A 26,185-nucleotide genomic window follows, 5' to 3' on the forward strand; every position below is an offset into this window, starting at 1 on the left:
AGGCTTCAGATAAAAATCAACATGCCCGCTTACCACCCTATTACTGACTCATGTCTGTAGCAGAGTTTACTTTTGGGTTGGAGGGGCAAGATGAAAACTGCATGCACAAGTCTTCTCATTTTTCATGTCCTGCCACACATGCGGCCATCTTTGAAGGGAGGCTGTTGTCCTATTATTAAGGGACGAGCATAGCGCACAGGTTTTATAAGCCTATAAAAAACGCCTGTAAACATGTGTCTACAAATGAGTTCAGAAGCCCAGACATAATCGTGGAGAAGTGTTCGGGACCTAGTTCACTCAGAGTACTCGCAGCTAGGGAGAAGGAATGTGAAGGGTGCAAGCGCTGGAAGGATTTCTTAGAACCTATCTTTAGGGATCAGGAAGATCAAGCCACACCTAGGTTACAAGGGTCCTCTGAATATGTTTCCACCCTGCTGCCCCCTCTAGAGTATAGCCTTGAATGTTGTAGGGAGAGCAGAGATATGGGTGTTGAAGAAAGCTGACACAAGGGTGGCATTTTGGTTGCTATAAACCTTTATTTATAGTACAAGACATCCTCACTATCCCTATATCCAAGAGGGGTTTCCCTGCCTCAAACTAATACTAAAGGACCCGTCAGAATGTCCATCAAAATCAAACTGCACCGTCCCGTGTCCCAACCTACTTATATCCCTTACACTACAACTAAAGAATAAGAAGGTCCAACATAAAGTTCCATCTCTGGGAGAATGACTCCCTTCTCCAGATTATACGGCTGCTGTTCCCAAATGTTCTCTTACAAAAAGGATGACAGAGGGAATGACTCCCTTTCCCTTCCCCTTCCCCTTGCTTGTAGTGCCAAAAAATCTTGTACAACTCAACTTTCTGGACCAGTTGAATAACTCCCTTCTCCTGGTATTGATCTGCACTCTCGAATATAGTTGACAACAAGGCCAGGGTGACCGACTAAAGTGTACTCGAAGAGACTTAGTTTCCCCATAAGAAGAATGACTACCTTTTGCTGCTATTTGAGAGTTCCTTTACATATCTTTCAAACTTGGAGTTTATCTTGCCACTCTCTCCATGCATCAGTAAAGTCCCAAGTTCGTCTCTGGGTTCCAGTTGACTTCTCCCTCTGCCACTGCGATGAGGTAGATGTCCTCGTGCACAGCTCTGCTCAGCTCTGCTTCTCCTCGGGTCTTGGTCTGTTCCAGCAAGACCCCCAGAGAACTCTTTTAGCTGCTCGCCTGCGTCCTCCACTCTCCTCTTCCTCAGACCTGCCGTCCAGGTTTGAAACTCCTGCTCGGGACAGTCTCCACCTTTGCTGCCTTTCCCGGCTGGGCTTGACCACTTCTTCAGTCCATTGTCTCTTTTTATATATTGTTTCCAGTCCCTCCTTGGCGGATGGTCAAAATCCTTTGTTTCTTCGGGCACCTTGATCTTTATGCCTCCTCCGCCTCACCTTGTACCATTACTAGCACAGTCAGTTATCTTCATGTCTCCTGTGTTCTGCTTCGCCCTGGTAATTTCTGTCTTGGCAGTAATACAGAATACATTGACCTACTCTCAAGGAAGTGGTTTGGAACGGATGGCGGGGCTAGGGGATGTTGAGTGTGACATTATTCAACTGGCTGTACCCCATGTGATCATCCTTGTCCCCAGAAGGAGAGTTTCAACCCATAGTGGGATTATTGGGTAGTGGCCGCACCTCCCTGGCCTCACGGGAAAGGATTCCCTCCCCCTGGGGATTAATGACGATACCTGGTGCATCGATATATATATATATATATATATAGATATAGAGAGCGAGAGAGAGAGAGAACTTTCTATGTTATGGTGGGTTTAGAATCCATACACAAATCCTTTCTACCTGAACTATGAGAGCAGAATAGCCCATTTCAGCTAACATGCCACTTAGTAGCCATCAAGGAAGTTCATCTCCAGTTCAGAGCCACTGAGCAATGAATTCTAGGCATGCAAATTAGGTCAAAAGCATGCATTTTACTCCAGAAAACTGTCTTTATCTTGTAGGACAGCACAATTTTATATATAGTTCTATCAAACCAAAACCGACAACTCCCAAGGCCATAGACAGCCATAGAATAAAATGCATACTTTCACAGAGATAGGAAAAGTTGCTGTTCAAGATGGGAGAATTGGCAAAAGAAATTGTTACCTAGTTTAATGGTTTGCAGAAGAAGTAGATTTCTAGCTATTGAGTGAAATGGAAGATGGCTTGGCTGATGAAGGTTGGGGGCCAGAAATGTACAATAGAACCCTATGAGGTACAGAACTCAGCCGCCAGTCTAGGTCTTTCAGAATTTGGGCTGAGCAAAGCACCATCTTGATTGAATGCTACATTTCATTCAATAGTATGTCAGTGGGAACATGTCTGAGTTTAGGGACCATGTTTTAAACAAAGCTGGGTGCTATACATTGTCACCTTTCATCAATTACGGGCCAAGAACAGGGATAATGGCTGGAGCGGCAAATAACACAGATAATCAGTGCTGGGAAATTTCACACCATAAACACCTTTTTGATTTGCTGTTGATCGCTCTCGATAAGGAATGTTTTAAGGCAGTTGTTTGTACAATCCCAAACCCTAAGGTGGGACAAAAGCACCCAGCCAAAAAGAAAGCCAAACCCCTCTTTAAGGAAGGTAATAGCAGTCAGGGTAACTCTGAGGGGGAATTAGAATGACACAAAGGTAAAATGATTCCACACACCTATCCATAGAAAATACGCCACACTGGTGAACTGAAAGAGACACATATATAACTGTGATTTCAAATAAGTACTTCAACACATAACAGACATAGGATAAAAACACTATATTGTAAAAAGAGTAAATGTTGCTGAGGACTGGCCTCACCCCTATAAATAAACAGGGATCCACCATCCAAGGATAGGTACACATGACAGGAAGTGGGGGGTAGAAAAAGGGAACCAGGCACTTTAACACAGTTAAACATACCTAGTACTGGGACATAAACAGCACATTGTCCTACAAAACACAAACGACCCCCATTTTATTTTCCGGGCCCACTACCTGGTGGTAGGTTCACAACAAAGACAACAGGTGGGAAGAAAAGGAACCGTACATTATAGCACAGTTAAAAAGGTCACAATAGGGTTTATTGGCCAACACTTACATATCACAGTATTTATGTCCCTATAGGGCCTCGGATCTGGAGAATACAAATGCGCAGATTACAGGGAAAGAAGGTGGAAAACAATTTTAAAACACACCAAGCGGCCACTAAAAATAATCTAGGTACACTTTAGAAACAGTTACCAATGCAGAATACTTCTTGGAAAAATATTTTGTTTCATTAAAACCAGACAGTGTAGTAATGTAGTCACATTTCAAGAAGCTGAGACTACGACTTTAAAGAAACATTCATATCACAGGTAAAATTCTAGTTCGTGGCCTAGAACCCCAACTGGGTACAGGAAAAATGTCCAAGGCAGGTATGATATGATATGGCATTTATAACGCGCCTATACACAAGTGTTTCAAGGTGGCGACGAGGCAAGGGAGGGGAAACAGAGGGAGGACAAAAGACAACGATCTTACTAGGCCTAGTGACATTGAGATTGTGAAAGTGCAGGGAAGAGGGGAGGGGAAAAGTGCCAGGGGAAGGGGAGGATGGGCGGGTGCAGTACAAGGGATCAAAAACAACAAGTAGTGCAGCCAACAGGTACAAGTGCGAGGGATAAAGTGCAGACAGCAGGTGTCAAATAAGTGAAGGTAAGGGGTCTGTAAGGTTACAGATACAGACCCAAGTGCAGGGGTTGTCAGGAGGCAGTGAGGATGTGCGACTGGGCGGGCAGGGGCCTGGGCCCGAATTCAGATGGAAGCCAGGTAACCAGTGCAGTATCAGACAGGAGATCAGCAGGGGAGAGGAAGAGAGAAGGCAAGAGCAAAGAGGAAGGGAAGGTCTTGAGGTGCTTCCGGAACCATAAATGGTTCTGCTCAAGTTTCAAGAGAGGCAGGGAGGCTGTTCCAGAGGGAGGTGCCAGCAAAGAAAGATCTACCCCCAACTCATTGCTTGGAGAAGCGACTGACCCTCAAGGAGTTGGAGGTGGAGGAGCGAAGTGCTTGAGTAGGAAGATATTTCCAAAGAGAGAGTTGGCGGTATTGCAGTCGCAGTCCCCAGAAGGCCTTGTGGACAATGCAGAGGATCTTGAACTTGATCCTTGAAGCCACTGGGTGCCAATGGAGGGATTTCAGGGTTGGAGAGATACGATCCCTGGGCTTGAGGCCATGGAAAAGTCTTGCAGTCCTGTTCTGGATGAGTTGTAGAGGGCGGAGAGTAGAGGCAGGCAGATTTAGAAAGAGGCTGTTGAGGTAGTCCAGCTTAGAGAGGACCAGAGCTCTGGAGACCGTGAGCTTCTGGGGGAAAGTGATAAAAGGAAGAATATCTCTGAGGAGGTGCAGCTGATCATTTGATTTCTTATAGACGCTAGAGATGTAAGGAGAGTGTGGAGTCAAAGATGATACCAAGGTTCTTAGCCTCACAAGAAGGAGCAGGAAGAGTGTCCAGAGTCAGTGGCCACAGAGAGAGACAGAGGAAAGGAGGGAGCAGGTGTCCCAATGAGGAGTATCTCAGACGTACTGGCATTAAGGTAGAGATCATTGGTGGCACAACATTCCTCAATTGCGGCCAGACAGTCTGGTATGGGAGAAGGAGCAGAGGTGGCTGAGGGGAGCCTGAAAGGGAGCTGGATGTCATCCACATAACACTGAAAATTGGAGTAGAAAGTAGCGATGCAGTGGGCGAGAGGTGGCATGTATTGGTTGAACAGCCAGGAAGAGAGGTTAGACCCCTGGGCAACACCACAAGTAGAGAGAGCGATAGAAGAGACGAAAGACCCCAGTTGGACCTGAGAGAGTCGGTCTCTGAGAAATTAGGTCAACCAGGCCAGGGCCTGATCAGTGATACATAGGTTGTCACTGAGACGTTTGAGCAGGATGACATGGTTGACAGTGTCCAAAGCAGAGGATAGATTGAGGAGAACGAGGACAGAAGGGAGGTTAGAGTCAAGATTGGAGAGCAGGTCTTCACGGGTGTTCAGGAGAGCAGTTTCCATGCTTCTGGCAGCTCTGAAGCCAGACTGGTGGTCATGGAGGCTACCAACAGATTCAGTATGCAGATTGAGCTGGGAGATGGCCACACGCTTTTCCAAGAGTTTGCCCAGGAAAGAAGTGATGGAGATGGGGCGAGCTGGAGAGGACGGATCGGCTGAGGGCTTCTTTAGAACGGGGTTAACAAGGGAGTGCTTAAAGGGGGAGGGGAAGTTGCAGTGGCAAAGGCGTGATTGCAGAAATTGGGCAAGGCTGGAGCAAGGGTGTCAATGTGGTCCTTGAGGGTTCTGGATGAGCAGGGGAGAACCTGCTTTGACGAGACTTTCATAGCTCAGATTTGTCTAGAATCATTGTTAGGGGTGAACAGGGAAAAGGAGGAGAAAGAAGGAGGAGGTAGAGGAAGAGGAAGAGAGGGTGGGCAGGATGTCCTGAGGTTTTGTGGCGAAAAGAGAAGCCAAAGCTGTGCAGAGGGCCTGGGAGGAACAGGAGAGGTAGAGACTGCAGCAGGATTGGCCAGCTCCTTGCAGATTTTGAAAAGTTTGGCGAGTTGTGCAGAGACACAGGCTTGGATGTAGGATCTCTTTTTAGAGAGGACAGAGTCTTCTCGCAAAATGATTGTGCTCTCGCTTATAGGGGGACCACAGAGGTTCTAACTTTTATAAGGCCTTTTTGTTTGCCAGAAATCACTGCTGAACCACCTGCAGACTCTCAATCCTGTAAGCAACTACACATTGCCTCCTGTTGCAGAGAGGCCTATACAAATAGTGAAGCCCTCGACTGGAGGAGGTGATTCACTGAAGCCAATTTGAATGGCAGGGGAGGAGATGTGCAGACCAGCCACTGCCACGTGGAACAAAGGCAGTCTGGAGGCGGGATCACAGAGAGGGCAAGGTGGGCCAGGACCCCACCAAACACATCCGAAACCAGAAACACCAGGGGTGAAAGCTCTTCAGCCCCTGTATGAAGAGTCGCAGAAGGGGCAAGAGCCCAAAGCACTGACTAGGCCCCGAGAAGCCCGCTGCAACATGAGGCACTAATGCGGCAGGCAGGGACAAACACCACTGATAAGAGCAGCACCGATCCTCCCTGTTGGTACGTCACAAAAGAACAGGTACAACGTGCCGCACAGGAAGAAGGGAGGCAGGTGGTTGAACGCTGCTTGGAAGTGGAAACCCCCAATCGTTCACCAGCTAGTGAGCCCAGGGACAACCTGAGCTAGGTCTGAAGTGTCCAAAGTAATAAGAACACTGAAAGCCACTAAAGCCATATTGGGAAGTCCCATTAGGAGGAAGATACACAAACTCCACTAGAGATGCATAAGAGGGTTAGCGAACCCGTGAATAGCCTCCACAAGAGCCGAGGTGTCCCGAAGCGCACAAGGACTGATACCAATACCAAAAGGCAAGAAAACCTTATTGAAGAATCACATGAGGAAGAAGGGAAGCAAACAGACAAAAGAAGCCCAAGGGTTAGAGAACCCGTGAATAGCCTACACAAGGGCCAACGTGTCCCGAGGGACACGAGGATTGATATCAATATAGAAGGCGAAGAGAGCCATCAGAGTGAATTTAACAGGGTAACACCCACGATACCCCAAAGCGTTAAGACTTGAGTGAGCAAGTTGGGCCTTAAGATACAGCATTGTTGCAGGGAGATAAGTTGAGTAGCCCATTGGATCCAAGCGTTCAAACCTTTGTTGAACTGAGCACTCCTTTGTGACCATTTTCTGTAACCATTTTTTTTTAAATTTATTGTTGTTTAGTTATAAATTATAACTTTTTACATTACACACATGACCATTTGAAAACATCTTTTTGAACTGAAGTTGTCCTTTTTGAACACTTGAAAAACGTTCATGAACTGAGTGACTTTGTAACCAGAGGAACTAAGACAGATTTGGAATTTTCTGATTTCTTCCTTTGAAAGACCCTGTGGTGACCCAGGCCAGGAACTGTGTCTCGGGACGAACATTTTATTGTGAAGGTTGTCTGCAGGAGAGGGGCAGCTAGGAGGATTTGATGACCAACAGTGTGAAAACACTGTCTCCCGTTTTTGTTTCTTTTTCATCTAGTGGTCGGGGCGGTTAGTTGGACAGGTTAGGACGCAGGGTTGATTTTTAGTTACTTGACATCCTGACATGCTGTAAGAATCAAGACTCGGACCAGGTTGGGTTGTTTTGCTGTAATAAGGCTTTATTCAAATAAAGTGTAACCATAAGAAATTATAGTCCATTAACTCCTTGAAAGTTACTTCACTCTCAGGTAGCCTTCCAGGGATGTAACTTAGCACTCCTAAGTTTCCTTTGTGTCCGGATAGGCCCACCAGTCGTTCCTTCTCTCTTCGTCCTCTCCGTATGACTAGAAAAAGCAACAACAAAATGTAGATCAGTTCCCGGGCTTTTATTTGATGTGATTGACTTGTTTCCCCCGCCAATGGAATCTTCCTCTGTCTATCGGGCTTCCCATTGGTTGATTCAGCCATGTCCCGCCTCCATTAAAGGCTGCCGTCGGCTTCCTTAACACCTGGTTCTTCCGCTTGTCAGGGGAAATTCGCTCCCAGTCCTGGTCATTCCGTGAGGCCCCCCCCCCTTTGGAAGACCCCGGCCACTCTCCTCCCTCCCTCCACATGAGCCAACACATCCCAGCTCCTGCAGAGCGGGCCGCATCACCGAGCCAGCCGTCTCTCTCTCTCCGTCTCCCCTGACGGCGAGAGGAGCTCGGCGGGCCACGCGGGTCTGTGCTCCGCAGCTGCCCACGTCTCCTGTAGGTTCGCCGCCACCAGCCCGGACCCCATGTCATAGCCCTCGACGCCAGAGACAGCGAAGTCAGGTAAGGAAATGCAGGATGTAGGTGCCCTTTCCGTCTCGCGGCCGACTGCCACGAGGCCGTGAAGTCCCGCTACCCCCTCCACTTCGGGTTCCGCTTCACACATGCACTGTAGACGTTTTAGTTGTTAGGAAGGGAAACCCCTTTTAGCAATAGGGCGAGTGAGGCAATTTTCTTTTGATTTCAATAAAGACCTTTCGTTGAATCAGGTCATCTGGTCCGAGTCTTACTTCTGGTTCGCCACACAGCCCCTAGAACTTCCACTCAACCAGACAACCCCCAACAGGATGCGATATGGTAAGCCCAATTGTGCAGAACTGCCCCTTTTACGGATACCTCATAGTTGCCCTGAAAAAAGGAAGCGACTCAGAAATACACCCAAACCTACCTTGCACTCAGTAACGGCGTAGCACCCTGTCAAACAAATATTTTCCAACACAGACTACCATTACCCAGATCTAGCAGACCTGGGAGGCAAAAAGGGGAGGGGCTTCACACCCTTTTTATACATTCTAAAATCTGTAACACCTCCCAGGCAGGCAAGACAAGGGGAGATTGGCCCAGGGAAGAGGACCAATGGGAGAAGGTGGGGAAGAATAAAGATGTTGTCAGGAAGGCGTGGGATGTTGGGGTGAAGTTGGAGGAGGTGGCAGACCAAGAGGTCAGAAGGAAGGACAATGGACAGCAGTGTGGAAGCAATTTACAGAGAATGGGAGGTATTGATTGGCGTGAGCAAGTGGTACAGTGTTGTGTGTGCATGTAAGGTGGGGGTGGGTGAGAGAGTATTTTTGAGTAGAGGGGTGAGTGCAAGGTAGACAGGAGTGAAAGGAGAATGACAGAATAAGGTGGGGTGGAGTAGTAGAAGAGAGTAGTAGTGAGGGTAGATTAGCAGTAGAGTGGAGAGGAGCAGGAGAAATAATAGAAAAGTACCATTGGAGGGTGGAAGTAGGTTGTAGTGAGAAAGATACACATCAGTGGAACAGAGAAGGAAGACTTAGGAGGAGAGAGAGAGAGAGAGGGGGGGCTGGAGTTGGACAGGAAGGCGATAGATTAGTGCTTGAATGTCTGAAATGCACAACCACTTCGAACTAACCCTCGGATCGTGTAGGTCACACCTAGGAAGTCCTTGGGGAGGGTTAGGTAGAGAACGCGGACACCTGCAGGCCCTTACTGATAGCCATGTCGAAACTAGACAATAGCAGTAAACAAGCAGTAGATACTAGCTTGGGGAGTAGGGATGCCTGGGTTACGGAGGATCTTGCTTTTACTAGACGAGAGCATGAGCAACTGCCCTTAGAGCTCCTTTCAGGAATTGCAATAAAAACCCTTGAATCATCTCTTGTAGTTCCTGGTTATTAAGGCCATCTGTGACAGACACTTATTTCAACTTAAGGCTTTTGGTTTTCCCTTTGCCTTGCCTAGAGGCTAAAGGCAAGTCCCTGTTAACGCTCACACCGGAGTAAATACAACCCTCTAGGGAAATAGGCCAGGAGATAGCTTGCAAGTGAAGAGGGAAAATCGAGAGCAGACTCCTGCCCCCCTCACCCCAGGCACATCAACAGAATGAACTCAGGAAGAATAATGAGCGCACTCATATTGCACCAGGCCCCAGTGCGCCCATGGGTGACAAATATGCCTGAAAGACACCCACTTCACCAACACTGCACCCTACATGCTACATTAGCCTCAGATGCAGCAGTACTACCATGCAGAATGCGCAAAACAGAAGAATTTCTGTTTGAAGGCTTGCAGATGCTCACATGAGTTAACCTAACAGCACTATAACTCATCAATTCATGCATTATCAAATGGCACAGTGTAAAGCCATGCTTCAGGAAAACTACAGCCAAGTACACTTGTCTCACTGAACACCAGCCGCAGTGGGGATTTGTGCTGGCTTCAGGAATGCGCCTCACAAACCCAGGAGCAGCTCAAGGCCTTGCAGCAAGAGAAGATTATTTTCTTTGAACGACAGTGAACTCTGGCAGACTAGCATTTTTAATTCTTCATAAATACGAGTAATTCAGAGCAGAAAACCCAGAGCCCAGTGTTTTTTCTCTGGGAACGAAAGATCCAGACATCATTTGAAACATAATTGTAACAAGAATGGCTCAGCTATGGCCAATGAATGCTGAGGGCCCAGGGGCGAAAAGCCTGCTCAGCTAAAACTAATGGGAACAAATTCACAATGCAACAATTTTAGAATTAGGTAATGGGGGAGGATCAGCCACACCAGCCCTCTAACACAAAGGTCCAAAGGTCCAATGATCAGAGTTCCTATAAGGGCAATACATGTCACCAGCCACTCAGCACCCAATTCCAGGACGAGACAGGTTTCTGGGAGCTGGTCCAATTTTGTGATGTCAGCCTGCAGTGTGTTACAAAGCTGGCTTGCAAGCCAGTCTCTCTGAGGGTTTTTTTGCTGCCCAGAAAAAAAAAACACAGTTTGGAACATGCTTGCTTGGAACCCTGCTGCATTTCTTTGGGCAAAATGGGAGGTGTTGGGGCCTCCATAGCCTGGTGGCGGGGGGGGGGGGTCCAACTTCTCCCCAACCCAAGGATAACAAGGTTTAATTGTACAGAATACAAAATATCAGCAAAGGACTCTGCTGCTTGAGAACGTTCCGACTCCAGAACGGTTGTTAGTGCCTTTTAAGAGGCCATAGCATCAATAAGGATGTCACGTATAGGGTCAAAACCCACACTGTTCATTGCTAAGACAGTATCATTGGTCCTGCTCCATAGGGGATGCCAGGCTTCAATTGGTTAGCTTTCTTCGCCATTTGGCTTGACGTGGGTCAGTTGGGCTCATCACTCCACGGAGTGAAGGTCAGGTCTCTCATAAGTTACATTGTAAAAAGAGTGATTATATGCTAAGCCTACTACATCACTATGGCATGCACCTGGGCGGCTTGGGGCTGGTGCGAGGGGGGAGGGAGGAAGAAATCACACTGACCCACACATTCTGTACTCTGTTGCTACTACTCTTCTGTAGGATTGTTTGGTGAGTTTTTGGAGTACAGCGCCACTACACAGGATCAATGTATAGCATTTTTTTCATGCAGCACCACTGCATGGGTTTGGTGCATTGCTACAATGTGGTAAAGCAAGATATGCGTTATTGAGCATTTTCTTTCATGCAGTGCCACTGCATGGGTTTGATATAATTGCTTCAAGCTATGTGTTGCCAGTGCAACATATGGCTATGTAAATGAAGACAGGCTACACAGGTTAAAAACAAAACATTTTCTCATTTAAAAGCGCATTTTATTTTTCATATTCAAAATGCACACAATTTTTTTTCTTTTCATCTGAAATGCCTATGTTGCAAGAGACACATTTGAAGATTAATGAACTAATATAATTAACCGTACTAACATGATTCTAACTTCTTAATAATATAATGTGTTCTCCACTGCAAAATGAGGCAGGCTGTTTTTCTGTGCTGCTTTGTCCACAGTATTTGCAGGAAGCAAGGATTCGAATAGCAGGAAATCAGTTTTGTTACAGTTGCTTACTGTAAAAGATTTCTATTGTGTGCAGAGGGTGGATAGGACATGATAGAATTTTATTGGTTAGGATCCTTTGGTAGGAGATAACCAGAGTTTTCATGTATAATCTCGGGGAAGAAGCTAGCAGACGACATCTTGACACAGCTCGGAGAAGGTCTGGGTTGATAGCTGGGGATGCCTGATTCCTAAAGCAGATTCAATACTGCTACAGAGGCTGGGATTTCCAGTCAACAAGTCCCAGTTTGAGTGACAGCAAATGCTTGTCCTTGCTGGGTGAACCCCTCCAGAAGGCGACCAGCCAAAGAAGTTACATGCTGAACAAGCCTGGTAATTATCTCGCTGAAGTGTGGGCGCTGTGTGTATGTGTGCGAAAATATTCAGTCAGAGTAGGAGAGGAGATTCTAGTGTTTTAACCACGTTTAATGTTGCAAATTGAATTCTTGTTCCTCGCCACTCTTTTCATTCTGTTACAGATAATGTTGTTACTGTGAGTTTTCCATTTATTTCTGTAAAAAAAAGTAAGCTCATGTTGAAATGCAAGTTTTATAATACAAAAAAAATTATCTGAAAGCAGGCGGGAAGTGTGTTTAATTTTTATCTTGTCCTTTGTGCATCTATCATTATAACACTGGTAATATGGGAAGATCTTTGCACAGTGCAATTGTCATTTTTAAGAGTTGCTAAAAGATAAGACATGGCGGTAGCTGTGTGCATGAATCCATTTAGTGTACGAGTGTGTGTATTTTCTGAATGGAACATAATAACAAAATGAAATAGCCTGCTGCCGAAGGTCAATGAGTCGGCAGAAAGAGAGGCCCTGGACATAGCTCACCAAACGTAAATAAGTTGGTGATAAATACCACATATAGCTTGCTGTTGTAGATAAATCAGTGAGAACAGCCCATGGTGGCACACTAAAAATGAAAATGTGGTATTTCTGAAATGTAGGCCTGAGGTCTCTCTAGTGATCACACAAACTAAGCAAAAATAAGAGGTTCTGGATATTGGGGCCATATATAAAACAAAGGAATTCTGCTCACCAGAAATACCACCAATAACGCATACCAACATAATGTATACCACTAAATGTATCAGTGTGCTGAAATAATGTATGTATACTATAGTACTATATACCAAATCTAATCTGAATGCAAAGAGTGATTATTCATTTTGGCGGTAAGAAAATACTGCTAGGCCCCAGATCTATACAAAATACCCAACACTTCTCGCACAGAAGGCTTCCACCCTCTTTTTGATCTATAATTTATCCCTCCCTGTACCTTGCATTACAAAGGATGTATTTATATGATGAGGTGAAATAGTATTTCATGCTTATATCTTTTATGGCCAGTAAGTTTACGATTTGAGCTCGCGGTTGTTCACCATCTTAGAATGCAGGGGTGTGGGAGTCGGGCCAGTGGTGTGGGCCATGGCTCTGGGTAGGGGTTAGAAGCCTGCTGGCAGCTTGGCTGTGATGAATGGACACTGCAGGGAGCCTGGTGTTGTCTCAAAGCCTTGCCGGGCCACTTCCTCACAGCAATACTAAGTAATTGCAAAAATGGAGGGACAAGAGGCTGCTTCTGTGAACTGGTTATGGGGACCCATCCTGTCCTACTGCTCTGGACCTTGTCGAGCCCCTTCATGGAGCTAAGAGCTGTGTAGCACAGTCATGCAAGATGGTCCATTTGCCATAATTACAAAATGGCGTTTCTTTCTATGCACCTTCTAGGGTTATGCATATATTGTTCGCGCTACATTATATATGCGCCGAGTTTCATAGCACGGTCCTTTTCCCCCTTATCTACTACACAAATTCATATGGGATTCGCCTCACCTTAAAGCACATAGGGGGTTGGGATAGACTCATTTCCATCCCAACAAGGCTTTGCCTGAGCCGAATCCCTAGCTGCCTTTGTCCAAGACCTGGTCCTCAGTCCGTGGATGTGCAATATCAGAGACAAGAACTAAAAACCTCAAGTCATTGCCCAGTAAAACTGTTCCAGGAACCTCAGGTTGTACACTTACATAAATGGTTGCAGTCATGTCTGGAAGTATGGGAGCATTTGGATAGGGCCTCCTGCAAGCTTAGTAGGGACCAGAGGAGCCCTAGTTACTTCCTCTGGGTTGAAAAGCATCTCATCCATTTTTAAGATGGTGCCCCCATAGTTTAAATTTTCAGAAGTCTCTTGGCCATTAATAAATACATTAACATATGCTATTATGCAGGAGGATAGAGGTATAAACATCCACCCATTGTTTCTCCCAGGACATAACTAGGTTAATGCTTGCCAGAATACCTATGGGCTCTTGGGAAACACAGTTAAAGGCTGCAACTGTAATACTTCTAACCTCTGGACAGATGGCTAAGCTGGCAGATTGGATCCCCCAAGATTTACCCTTACAACAGGGGTTCCCTTTCGCATGGTCTCTAGCCCCACAAACCAGACATTTGCCAAAGGTTCTTACAAATGGGGCTTTGTTGTGACCAAAATCCTGCCTCAGTAGTTTTACTAAACCTGTTCAATGTCTCCTGTGGCTTACCCGCCCCCTTATCCTTTTTGAGGTAATTATTGGGATGAGATGTATCAATCCCTTCTTTTTGCTTTTTTCCCTCCTGAGTCTTATGAGGAGCTCTCTTTTCCCTATGGGTTACCCTGTTGGCTACCCATAAGTGGTTAACAACTGCCATCTCCTTTGGATCTAATTCTTTTCAGTCAGCCAGGTGCTGTTTCAGTTCTGGGGAACAGTCATCAAAAACATGCCCAGATTGAACACAAACACACTTCACATGCCCAAAAATATGTTCACTCTGTTGCCTTCAATCCACCCACCCAGGTTTTGTTAGAGAGCCACACAGCCAAGTAACCCATTGAACATTTGCTTTTTCTTCTCCCTTACCCTTTTCAAGTATTGGCAGGAGTGTTCTCAAATTTGGCAATCAGTACCTGCCAAACCTTCATTTCGTCATCTTCATCAGCAGCATCCATTTCCAGGATGGCACTGTACACCCTTTGGGAAAGCCTACTGAATAACCAGGCAATATTGTCAAGCATCTTAAGCTGAAATGCCTCTCTTCTGGGTGGAGGATTGGGTCAGAAACAGAACCTGTGGTGCTGGAAGAACATGAATGGTGCGTAAAAAAACTGCTGGGTGGGCGGGACCTTGTGCAGTGTTTCTTCCTCCTTTTATCTTTCTGAACCAGGGAACGTTCTTTAGTATACTGTTCTGCACCCTAGGACCTCAAACGGATCAGTATGACAACTTCTTCCTTATGGAAAAGGTCAACAGCTCTGCAGCACAATCCCAAAGCACCTTGGGGTGCATTGACAGACAAACACATATTAGTCCTGCGTGCCATACTCTTTTCCAAGACAACAGAGACATGTCATGTGGGGGTGGAAAATGGGCATTTGTCATCCACAGTCAGCGCAAGACCCAAACAAAAACCTATTGAAGGATGTTCCTGAAGTGAGCAGATTGTACAACAAAACGAACATCAATTTATACTAGCCCAAACAAGTCCTGCATGGGGTGCGTAGAAGGGTCGAGCGGAGCAGATGGTGCGCCCCCTTGAGAGGGAAAGGTTTCTGAAGAGCAACTGCACTGGGAGACAATTATATATGAGGAATCCATGACCCACCAAAGAGCCAGTAATTGTCCAATCAGGGACACCTTCTGGTTTCATATCTGCCTAACAGCAGACTTTCTGGCACCAGGGATGTGGACTGGGACCAGACAATCCCATCCCTCTCTTCCTGGGCAACACAAAGGCTCAATAGCACACGAAAGCCAAAGCTTTTCTGGGCATGTGTAAGACCCAATATTGAATTTCTGGACCTGGGAAGGCAGGAACAAGGCCAAACCATCATATGGCCAAAAAAAGAACAAGCGAAAATCTTGTGACACGGCCGTTTTTAGGGCAGTAGCCATGTTTAGTAGCCATATGTGGTAAATGTGAATGTGCACATAAAAAATAGAGCAAACACTGTAAAAATGTAACTGTTGCCACCAGCTGGTCAATAGGCGCATTTAAAAGTAACCACAAATTCCAAGTATAAAAGTTAGGGAGATACACAAGTATCCCCATTGCACCGCAAGGTGCTGTGTGCAATTCAAAAATACAAGAATTCAAAAAAGAAACAAAGTTTCTCATTACTGGCAGTCTGAAGGACTAGTCTGTTTCCCCATAACGATTCGCAAAAGGCAAGGGAAGTGAAGCTGAAGGCTTTACTTCCCTTCAAAAAGTCAGGACAGGATCAAAACCAAAGCAAAAATAATGGAGTTCCATAGAAAAATATAGAGCGAACGTTGCAACAAAAATAAAATCTTTCCCAACAGCAGTCAAATGGTTTACTAAGGTCTATGCCCCGCTACTGAGTCTTTTAAACAAGGATCTACATTTTCACATAATCTTTTTCATGACTAAGGAAGATGACAGATTGACACTTTCCACTGAGACTCCATCCACCTTAACAAGTCCTGAAGCAGAAAAAACATAACATTATTTAACTGGTGTCCTCTGATAAAGGACTGCAGGGTGCCTGTGTGTTGCATGGACCACGGGGGTCTCACTTTTCTATTTCAACACACATTACGGTGGGTATATGAATCATTATAACATTGAAGAAATGTGATATTATTCATAAAATAAGGTCAGCAACTCCCTATCTAGCCCCAAAGAAAAGAGAAATTAAACCTTACCAGTAGACTACTCAGTCCCTCGTAGTCAAATGCTTGATTCTCATACATGTCTGCTAATTCTTTGCTGTGTTCAATCGCCTTCTCCCACATCTGCCAGAAGATGGAAGAGAGAAAGTTATTAAAAAGGAAATCATCTGTTAAGAATCCATGGATTGACAGCTGATATTTGGCTATCATGCACAGTGTGGATCAGAGCACAAGGAAGGTTCCTGACTATGCTGGTTTTCTATTGATAGTGAGCAAGCAAGTTTTGGATGTTTAGTGCGACGAATCCCAGGATGGAGGGAGCCAAGTCGCATGCGGTCAGGGAGCTGAGCCTGCTACCAGATAGTCCCCCTGGGGGTGGTACTCAGTGGGAGGATCTCATGGGGAGGAAAGCCCCCCATGGGACCAGTGACGGCTATTCGGGAGAATGCGGTATGTTTGCCATACATTAACCTGAATCTCACCCACTTACCCTATCCAGACTCCACCTACCCCACACACTTCCATATGTCTCTGTTGGGTAGATTGTATCGCTCCCACCGGAAATACTGAGATGAGGAAGACTATGACTTGCTTTGGGAAGACAATCAGAACATGGGATGAAGAACAACACGGACAACCCAGTGGAGAGTAAAAGCATCACCACTGAGATGAGGAGGAGGCGCGGAGCAATGTGGAATACCCCACAGAACCAACATCAACAAATTAGACAACCTGAACAGGCAAATTCAAACATACAATAAAAAGGGAAGAAGGATTTTGTGGTCGAGCCCTCCGTGGAGGAACCGCAAGAGCAAACAGAGAACAAAACTGAAAGCGGAAGAAGACCAGGATGCCAAAAAGGGAGCTGAAAGGACCTGAGCCAGCCTTTGCCAAGAAGAAGAGATGGCAAACTGATGGAGAAAGGCACGCATGGGGGACCATGTAAATACATGATGCCATCATGCTTAGCAAACGCATCGCTTTGCGCACCGTTATCTGGCGACAGGACTGATATTGAGTAATCTGCGGTAGTATGTTCCGAATTCTTTCCTCTGATGGAAAGGCCAACCCCTCTTGAGTGTTTAGTACAGCTCCTAGGAACTGTTTAGAGGTGCTTGGCATCAGGCTTGATTTTTTTCTTGTTTTTGGAGAAACCCAATTTGAAGAGGAGGTCGATCATTCTTTGAATGTTTGAAATGCAAATTGCTGGGGTCATACTCATCTTTGGCATTTTTTAATGCGTCCTCTACCGCCTTGCCAAACAGTAGATCAGGCTCCACCGGCTTGTCTATTAAGGATGCTTGTGTCTCGGGTTTAAACCCTGACTGCCTTAACCAAGCATGCCTCTTAATAACAGTGCTCTCTGCTATTAGCCTGCCGGCGTTATCCGCGGCATCAAAGGTTGCCTTAAGGATGCAACCGGACACGGCCCTCCCCTCCGACGCAACCTGTGCCAACTGGCTCTTTAAAGTTTCCGGAGCGGAGTCGATGAGTGCAGCAACTTGTTCCCACTGGTGGCAGTTGTAACTAGCCAGCAGAGTAGTCTTAGCCTTGAACCGGCTACACGCTCTGCAGTTCGCCTCGGGGTGGTCCCTCGGCAAGCAGAGGTTACAGGTGGCGCGTCTGTCAACCCAAGGGTACTTGCGGTTGCACTTGGGGCAAAATTGGAAAGGGGTACCCTCCATACGCACCCTGTGGCAGCGTGCTAGTGTGTAGGAATATATATATGTAAATATATGAGAGTGAAGAGTATGTACCACCCCCCACTCTCCCTACTTGTACAGGGCCAAGGCCAGAGGCCTTCCGAGGCCTGGGCCGAGGCCAGAGGCCTTCCGAGGCCCAATGTCCGTCGTGTAGCTCCCGACGGTAGTTTTCTTCTCCGGTCCAGCGTGGAGCTTCGAATCCTGATGACTCGACGTGGGTAATGAAGAAAACGGGGAAATATAATTATTTAGCAAAATTATGGCTAAAAGCCAGGGAACTCCGCGGGATGCTTACGACAAGTATGGCGGAAAAAAAACAATCTGAGGGTCCTACACGCTTGAGGGATCATGGGTACAATGGACGTCACACTAGGGATAGTATTACTGGCACACCGTGTGTCGACTCCCATTTTCGAGTTTCGAAAAACAAACTAATACTCCGCAGCTTCCACTAGATGTCGGCCTATGCACAGCATGTGACCTAAGCAGATTCCACAAACCTCAGAAATTAATATATTATATATAATATATATACTTGGAAGGAGAATAAACCAAGTCTACCATGTTAGGTAGAATTTCCATCTTGTGTGTGCGATTGTACCCACTTAGTCCGTCCCCAAACATTTTGTTTTTTATCTGACTCTCCTGAGTGAGTGGGAACCTCTTTCCTCACACATTCTGTTTCGGAGACTCTGGAAACGCATTTCGTCAACTTTGATGGAGTCTGCTTTCCTCCATCTTTTTAATGGCATCTGAATTTTACTATTGCAGCACACAGCATCTTCTGTGCAGTGTTGCGGGGAGCTCCTTGAGCTTCCCTCTTTGGTTTTATTTTATTTTTCTGTGCCAACTTAATGTTACCAGGTTAGTGGGATACGTTTTATCCTACCTATGCTTTGCTTTTGTGAGATCAGCCCACCCCACTTTATGTGGAGGGCTGGGGGGACACATGGTAATCTTTTCTCACTTCTCCTGTAACTTTCTAGTTATAGTGGCAAGTCTGAGTAGCTGGTAGCAGTGGATTTCTCTACTGACTTTGTGATTTGTACACGCAGGCTGCTCTTGCAGCTGCACTACAGGGCACACGGGTTCCCATTGACCTAAAATGGTGCCCATCTTTTTTTTGCCAACTCACGATGGCTTGCCCTTTTCTTGATACTTTCTAAGCTATCTTGGGATGGGGAAGACTTCCCCATTCCTTTGTCTTCAACGGGCTCCTATTGGGAAGCCCGCCCAGAGGCGCCAGTGTGTCTGGGAGGTCAGCAAGCTGGAAGGACACCAATACTCCGCAGGTCTTTTTGTCCTCCAGTGTATCTGCTTCGATACAGTTCTAACTGGGTGCCTGGCTGAATGTTGCATGCATGCTGATTGGCTGGGACCCTGCATAAAGTGTGAAGGTCTACATGCTGAAGCCAGAGTCGACCACTGGCAGAAACATTCCGAAGATGGATGATATCTGCAGCCACCTCCAGCGACTGCCAAGTAGACTAAGTGACTGCTGCAGCTCCAGCACTTTCTTCTGAGCGACAGGGAAGGCCCAGACTTGATTACTTCCTTCCTTGGACTGGTGGGCCTAACTAATCTCGAGACCATTTGCAGTTTGGGCCATCCCACGAAGTGCTGCGACCTTCCAGGCCTGAAAAACCTGAATACCCTGGGACTGCTCCAGTGCATCATCTTGCAGAGCACGATTCCAGCTGCAAACTTGTTGATATCTTCCTGAGCCTACAGAGACTCTATCCTGATCATAGAAGCCCCCTCAGATGAGCCGAGATCCGAGAGAAAGAAGAAAGTCGGCTGAGTGATAACCGTTGCTGCAAGACTGCGTCAAGCCTCCAAAACCAAGTGCTGCGAAGATCGTCTGCTGAGCATCCCTGTGACCGAGCCTGAGTGTCTGCTCCTGCCGAAAGTTCTCCATTCAGCCACCAAAGCCAGATACCCGAACCAAAGCTGCTGTTGTCTTAACTTAGCTGTTGTCGGACCAGCCGGTGACATTGCTCTTCTTCATCACAGAAGATACTATCTAACACCTGGGTATTTATCTAGGCGTTTTGGTGTTGCTGTTCGCTCCTCCGGAGCTTCTTGAGTTACGTTGGAGTGGATGACCCAACTGTGTTCTCCCGTGCCCAAGGACATCCATCCTAGGGCCTGAAATCCTTCAGGTGGCCTAATTAGTCCCCCTGAACCCTTTGAATCAAAATAAGTTACTTACTTTCTACGAAAAGCTTCATCTGTGTATTTGACAACTTTGACAGTGTATGCCTTCCTTTGTTCGGCCGCCCAAGGGTTACTGGTCCACAAGAACCCTCACTTGACTTTTGAAACTCACATTCCCCAGATAGAGTTGGACTCCTAAAGAGAAGGCTCTTCTAGATTTGTGAATTTACCAGTATTGCTAGATCAGTAACTGTTGGTTAATATACGATTTTCTTACCAAAAACTACTCTTGTACTTACCTGAATATCATCTAAAGGTCTACGGTTTGAAATGAGCATTGCTACAGCAAATATCTAGTGTAAATATCTGTGTGAACAATTTTTACTGATCCAAATTGTTTCGAATATAACATTGCCTAGTATATATCATAAAAAGCATATTTGTATATAACTACAGTGTGTAAGTGTTTCCTTGCCTATAAGTGTGCTCAAAGGTCTTTGTACTCAACTACAGCCCTTCGCCCTCCTAGACCAAGCCTAGCTTCTCAGCCATTGCTACCAACATACTTGTGTAGTTCAGGCCTATACAAAGAGTGGGAGCCCTGTACCCCCAAGTGTGAGCCTTCTACGGTCCTACCACAGGTGGATTTTAGTCAACCTCCCTAACATACCAGAAGACCTAAAAAAGAAAGTCAAGTCTGGGACTTGCACCCATAAGAAGAAAAGCTTAATTCTTGATCTTCATAGTCTCAGTACCTGGTAGGGTAGTGGACCAGGTAGACTGTGAAACCAGGTAATATACGGAACCGAGAGAGTCATTCCGCCTGGTGCATTTATGAACAATGAAAAGCCACGAGAAGGGAGGCATTTCATTGGAATTGCAAGACGCCTGGAAAGCCACAAGATAGAAAGCATTCTCAGGGTAGTGCAAGAGGAAGAGAGAGAACCAGGGGAAGGAAGTCATTCCCTCTGGTATGCTTGTGAACATTGTGAAAAGCCACGAGTAGGGAGGCATTCCCTTGGAATTGCAAGAAGCCTGGAAAGAGCCTGGAAAGCCACGAGATGGAACGCATTCTCTGGGCAGGGCAAGGGGCCGAGAGAGAACCAGGGGAAGGAAGCCATTCCCTCTGGTGTATTTGTGAACATTGTGAAAAGCCAAGAGAGGGGAGGCATTCTGTTAACATTGCAAAAAGAGGCAAGAGATGGAAGCCATTCTCTTGATACCGGGACTTGAGTTGGAACTTTGTTTCTTTCTGAACCAGAGAACATTTAGCTACTTTGAAGATGTTTGCATTAACCTTTGAAAAAGGATTGAAACTTGGGTAAGGGAGCCAATCCCCCAGGAACCATTTTCTCTGTTACATGGAACTGTGACTGCCCAGAAGAAGGGAGTCATTCTTCTGGACCAAGAGAACAGCAAACACTTTTCAGTTTAGTTGTAAGTGTAAGAAATAGGCTTTTAACACAGGACGGTGGACTCTTTTAGTTCTTGGACGTTCTGACAGATTCTTTAGTTTTTGTTGAGGCAGGGAAACCACTCGGAGTTAAGACAAGATAGGGTTTTCTTTTCATTTTCCATGAACAAATGTTTCTGCCAACCTCTGTGTCAGAGTTGTACTTCTGCACCCTTACAGTAGCCACCACATTACGACAACAGGCAGTGCAGAGGATTCACAACTTGAGGCGCTAGATTCTTTGGGCCACATATTACCTTTCATATATTTAACAGTAAAGGATCCCACCCAAGTTATGGAACAGCATACTTGCTTTCAACACAATAATGAAAATAAACAAAATAAAAAACTGTGGTACACACAGTACACCACACACCACACTTGTGAATGCACCAACCACAACTGGAGATTTGCTAGGGCAAGAGAGTGCACATTCCCCACTCAAGGAACTGCACCCAATGCCCAACCTCCAAAGGGAAACTGATGTCTTTCAGAATACTGGGCACAAACTTTAGTGTCACCCAGGCAGTTACTGTGCAACAAATCAACCAGGTCTGGAAGAATGACCCACCCATTCTCCATAAGATAACATTGTGAACAACTCCCTTTGTCTCCTATCCCCCCCAGCCCCCTCCATTCAACTTTCCATCGTAACACCAGCCAATCAGGCTGGCCTTCCAAACACACAATAAAATGTTTGTACGTCGGTCTGTCTAGAGAGTAGGGGACCAGTCTAAAGTAGCACAAACCACCACAGAGTGCAGGGCTAGGCTTACAGTGAGCCAATGTTTGCACACCAGCCATTTTAGGTGTGCCTCATGGATTCCCCAAACTAAGGCATGACCCGAAACAAAATGGCTGAGAACATGACAAAGTACCACAATGGCTACCGTAGGGTACAGTGGGCCACTAATGCAGTAAAATCAGTAGTAGCCCTGGTGAAGCCAAAACTATGTTACAGCTACCACCGGCCTACCAAACAAAACCATTGTAGTGTGGAATCATGACAGTAGGTCCACAATGGGGTGCTTAAAAAGCACCATTGTCCTAGGAGCCATCTGAGCAACCTTCGTTGTTGTCACAGATGAGCTCAACCAAATCCACAGACAGTGATAGTATAGGTTGTTCAGCTTTACTGAGATTGAAAAGTATTCTCAGGGAGGATGTGATGGGGCTGCAATAAGGGCCCCTTGAGTCTCAGCTTCCATGGGGACTCCCCTCCACCGTAGCACAGGCATCCCCCTCCACATAACGATTCCCAAAGATGGTCTAACGCAAGGTAATCCCTGCTATCTAAGCTAGTCTCTTCCCAAGGTAGAGCATAAAAAGTATGTAGGGATTATATCGAATAGGAAATAACAAATGCAATTTTACCGAAACAAATACTGAATGCTAAATATATAGGGGTTGGGGGTAAGGGGTTAAAAGGTGTAGGGGGTGGTTCGGGTGTGGTTAGAAGCATGGGTTAACGAGGGTTTGGTGGGCCACCCACCAATTCATTTTTTTTAAATGGTTATTTTTTCCATCCAAATTGCATTCGTCATTTCTCAATTTGTTGTAATCACATGTGACCAGCATAAAGGCTGTAAGCTTCCTCTGGCTATATACGTATTGGTCTTCCTAAAGGGACCTTGCTCTATGGTATGGATTCCCGACTATACTCTCCACCAGTCTCACTCCTCCCCGCCCACTCTTTGTCTCTCCAATCCTCTTCCTTCTCTCTCACATTCTACTCTCCCTAAACCTACTCCACTACTTCTCCCCTTTCAATTGTATCCTCCATCTCTCTCTGTACCTCTTTCTGTCTACTTCTCTTCCTGTCCATTCTGATCTTCTCCTACCCTTCCCTTTATCTTCCTATACCACCACTCTCCTCCTGCTCTCCTTATACAACCACTCTCCACCTGCTTTCCACCCTTCCCACTACTCCTAACTCATGTTTCTCTCGATGTCCCAACCTCTCTCACCACTCTTTACACTAACTTGCTTTCCCTTTCTGTTCTGCTCTACTTCCTCTTTCTCTGTACCCATTAATCCCTCACGCTCAATCCACTCTCACAATTGGTACCACTCTCCCTCATACACAACACCTTACACCCCCATTCTCACTCCACCGCCCGCTTTACACCACCAGGTCTTTTGGTCCCCTGCTTCGTACCTCACCTCACCCAAGCCCAGCCAACGGTGCCCAACTATTCTCTATACTCTTGGTTCCTATTGCTCCCCTTAGTCACCGGCTCAATGAGGCCAATCTGGGGGAGGTTCGGCTCTAGCAATGCCCCGGTAGGATTAAATAATGATTATATACTACAGAGCGGCTAATCACCATTTCAATTATTTGTCTTCTTCCAAGTTTCATCATTCACCTCATAGCAAGAAATCCATATCATCGGCCACGCACCTTTTGTGCAATAAAGTAGAACACTACAATATGTACTAACTGTGAATGAGAGCTCTTCACCACCCTTCACCCTCAACTGGACTAGTGCAACATAGTCTGAGGAGACCTGACCAAAAACACAAAGCTAAAAGATCACAGAATCCAAGAGCAGGAATAAATAGAAATTTGAGGCTACAATCGACCAGAAGCCAACTACGATGTAGAAATGCACTACTAGACGGTACACAGTGGTAGTTAAGCATTTCACAAATGTCAAAATAACTCGTCAAAAAGGTTATTTTGAGTTTATAATTTTTCATATATTAAAAGAATAACTTAGTTTAGTCTAAAAACAAACGTTTTTGTTTTGTTACAACTGTGTTTGTTTTTGCAATTAATCTATTAGTTACAGTCTTGTATTTAAGGCAAGGGATTCAGGTTTCATGGGCGTTATTTGCGACAGGAAAGGAGGACAAATTAGGTTTGCTCATGTTGCTTCTGTTCTAACGGGTCACAATCTCTATGTTAAATTTCAGAAGCATCAGAGAAATTGCTCCAGAAGGAGGAATAACAAGTCAGCGCAGCAGAAAATAACACCCCCAAAATAGCAAAACAGAACATCGGTTTCAGTTTTATGACCAAACAAACACAAAAGAAACTCACCTTGCCCTTATCAAAGAAAGATATAATCTCCTGGTAAAGCTTCTCCTTGAGTTCTTGCTGGGTGTACACAATGTAGCTGTCCCTCTGCAGCAGGTGGGGGGCACACGGTCGATCCGACCACTGAAAGGAAGAGAATAGGTCAGCCACGAAGAACGAGGACATCATCCATGGGATCAATGAAAAGCAGGTGCTCACACCCCAAGGTGATTCAAATAGACCGGGCTCAAAATGGTGATGCAGGCATGGGCCACCCAGTTTTCTGATAACAAGTGGAAGAACGAGGAAGTAATGTGTAAAGCGGAAGCACTAAGGGGTGTGGCACCAGAGAAATTGCAATGGATAGAAGAAACGTGCACACCCGTATGGAAGGAACACATTTCAAAGTTAACTTGGGTTACGCCCATCGAAAAGCCCTTCAAGCTGCAGAATGAAATAGACTATGAACTGTGTTTTAAAGGAGAAGGGAGAACCCCCATGGAAACAAACAAAAGCTGTAACAAGACCCTCACCATCCCAGATCTAAGAAAAGGGACTGCGGCCCTTATGGACACATATTGGGTATGCGGCAACCAGGCATACCTACACCTCCCCCCGTCGTGGAGTGGCAGCTGCTCAATGGCCACTCATGTATAACATGTATATTATTTTAATTCCCAAAATCTTTTTCAGCAAACAAAGAAGAGTCTAGGGCGTAGATGTAAGAGTTACAGTCGAACATGAGCAATGGACATAGGAGCACAATATAGAGCTGCTGGATGTGGTGTTCAATGCTCTGTTACGGTAACATTACAATGACAAAGCAAGCACTGGGTTGGGGGTTATACATGGGGATCACAATTCTGTATAAAGACTGGAATGTATAAAACATTTATATGATATGGCATTTTTAACGCGCCTATACACAAGTGTTTGAAGGCGCGACGAGGCAAGGGAGGGGGAACAGAGGGAAGACGGACAGCGATCCTACTAGGCCAGGTGTCATTCAAATTGCGCAAGTGCATGGGAAGGGGGAAAGTGCAAGGGGGGGGCGAGGGAAGTGCAGTAGATGGGATAAAGAATAATAACAGTAAGTAAAGTACGGCCAGCTGTTGGCAAGTGCGAGGGTAAGTGCAGAGATCAGGTGTCAAGTGCTGGTAATGGGACTGTAGGGAGACAGAGACAGTCCCGAGTGCAGGGGGTTGCCAGGAAGGCAGTGCAGGAGTCCGAATGGCAGTGTACGGGACCTGGGCCAGAGAGCAGAGGGTGGCCAGGTAACCAGGCAAGGGATTCAGCAAGGAAGAAGAGGAGAAAAAGCAGAAGCAAAGAGAAAGGCTTTGAGGTACTTCCGGAACCGGACATGGTTCTCTCTACGTTTCAGTGAGGCAGGGAGGCTGTTATAGAGGGAGGCCCCAGCTGAGAAAAGATCTACCAAAACTGGGGGAGCTATGGGAAGAACTACGGGAACTATGGGAAGCAATCGAGGAATACTACAGTATTTAGCAGTAAATAGAGAAAGCAGGAGGAATTTTGAGCAATGCAGTGAAGCGCCGTTTTCATGGGTGAAAAGCGCACAGCAAGGTTCATCATGACAGAGATAATGTGCTCTCGGCTCTTATGAAAAGGACTATATTTTGGCAATGAAGCTTGCGGTCAGATCTGTGCTCAGGAAGGGTGTTGAGATGTGGGAGTGGAAAAAAAAACAACGGTAGAGAGCCTTTTCAAAAGCCTAAAGCACAAGCAACCAACTACACAGTGGAAATCCTACCACCACCAC

General features: G+C 46.0%; 1 protein-coding gene across 1 annotated transcript in view; it reads right to left on the minus strand.

Annotated features, from left to right (window-relative positions):
- DOCK5 (dedicator of cytokinesis 5) overlaps positions 1 to 26,185 on the minus strand; it is a 1,209,967-nt gene that overhangs the window by 262,178 nt on the left and 921,604 nt on the right. Inside the window, exons 38-39 of the mRNA XM_069617597.1 lie at positions 24,433 to 24,552; positions 16,110 to 16,199 (exon numbers count right to left, since the gene is read on the minus strand). Coding sequence (XP_069473698.1) covers positions 16,110 to 16,199; positions 24,433 to 24,552 — 210 coding nt within the window. The remainder of the gene's footprint in view (positions 1 to 16,109; positions 16,200 to 24,432; positions 24,553 to 26,185) is intronic.

The sequence above is a fragment of the Ambystoma mexicanum genome, chromosome 10 (genome assembly GCF_040938575.1).
Source record: "Ambystoma mexicanum isolate Mex_15411 chromosome 10, UKY_AmexF1_1, whole genome shotgun sequence".
Taxonomy (NCBI): domain Eukaryota; kingdom Metazoa; phylum Chordata; class Amphibia; order Caudata; family Ambystomatidae; genus Ambystoma; species Ambystoma mexicanum.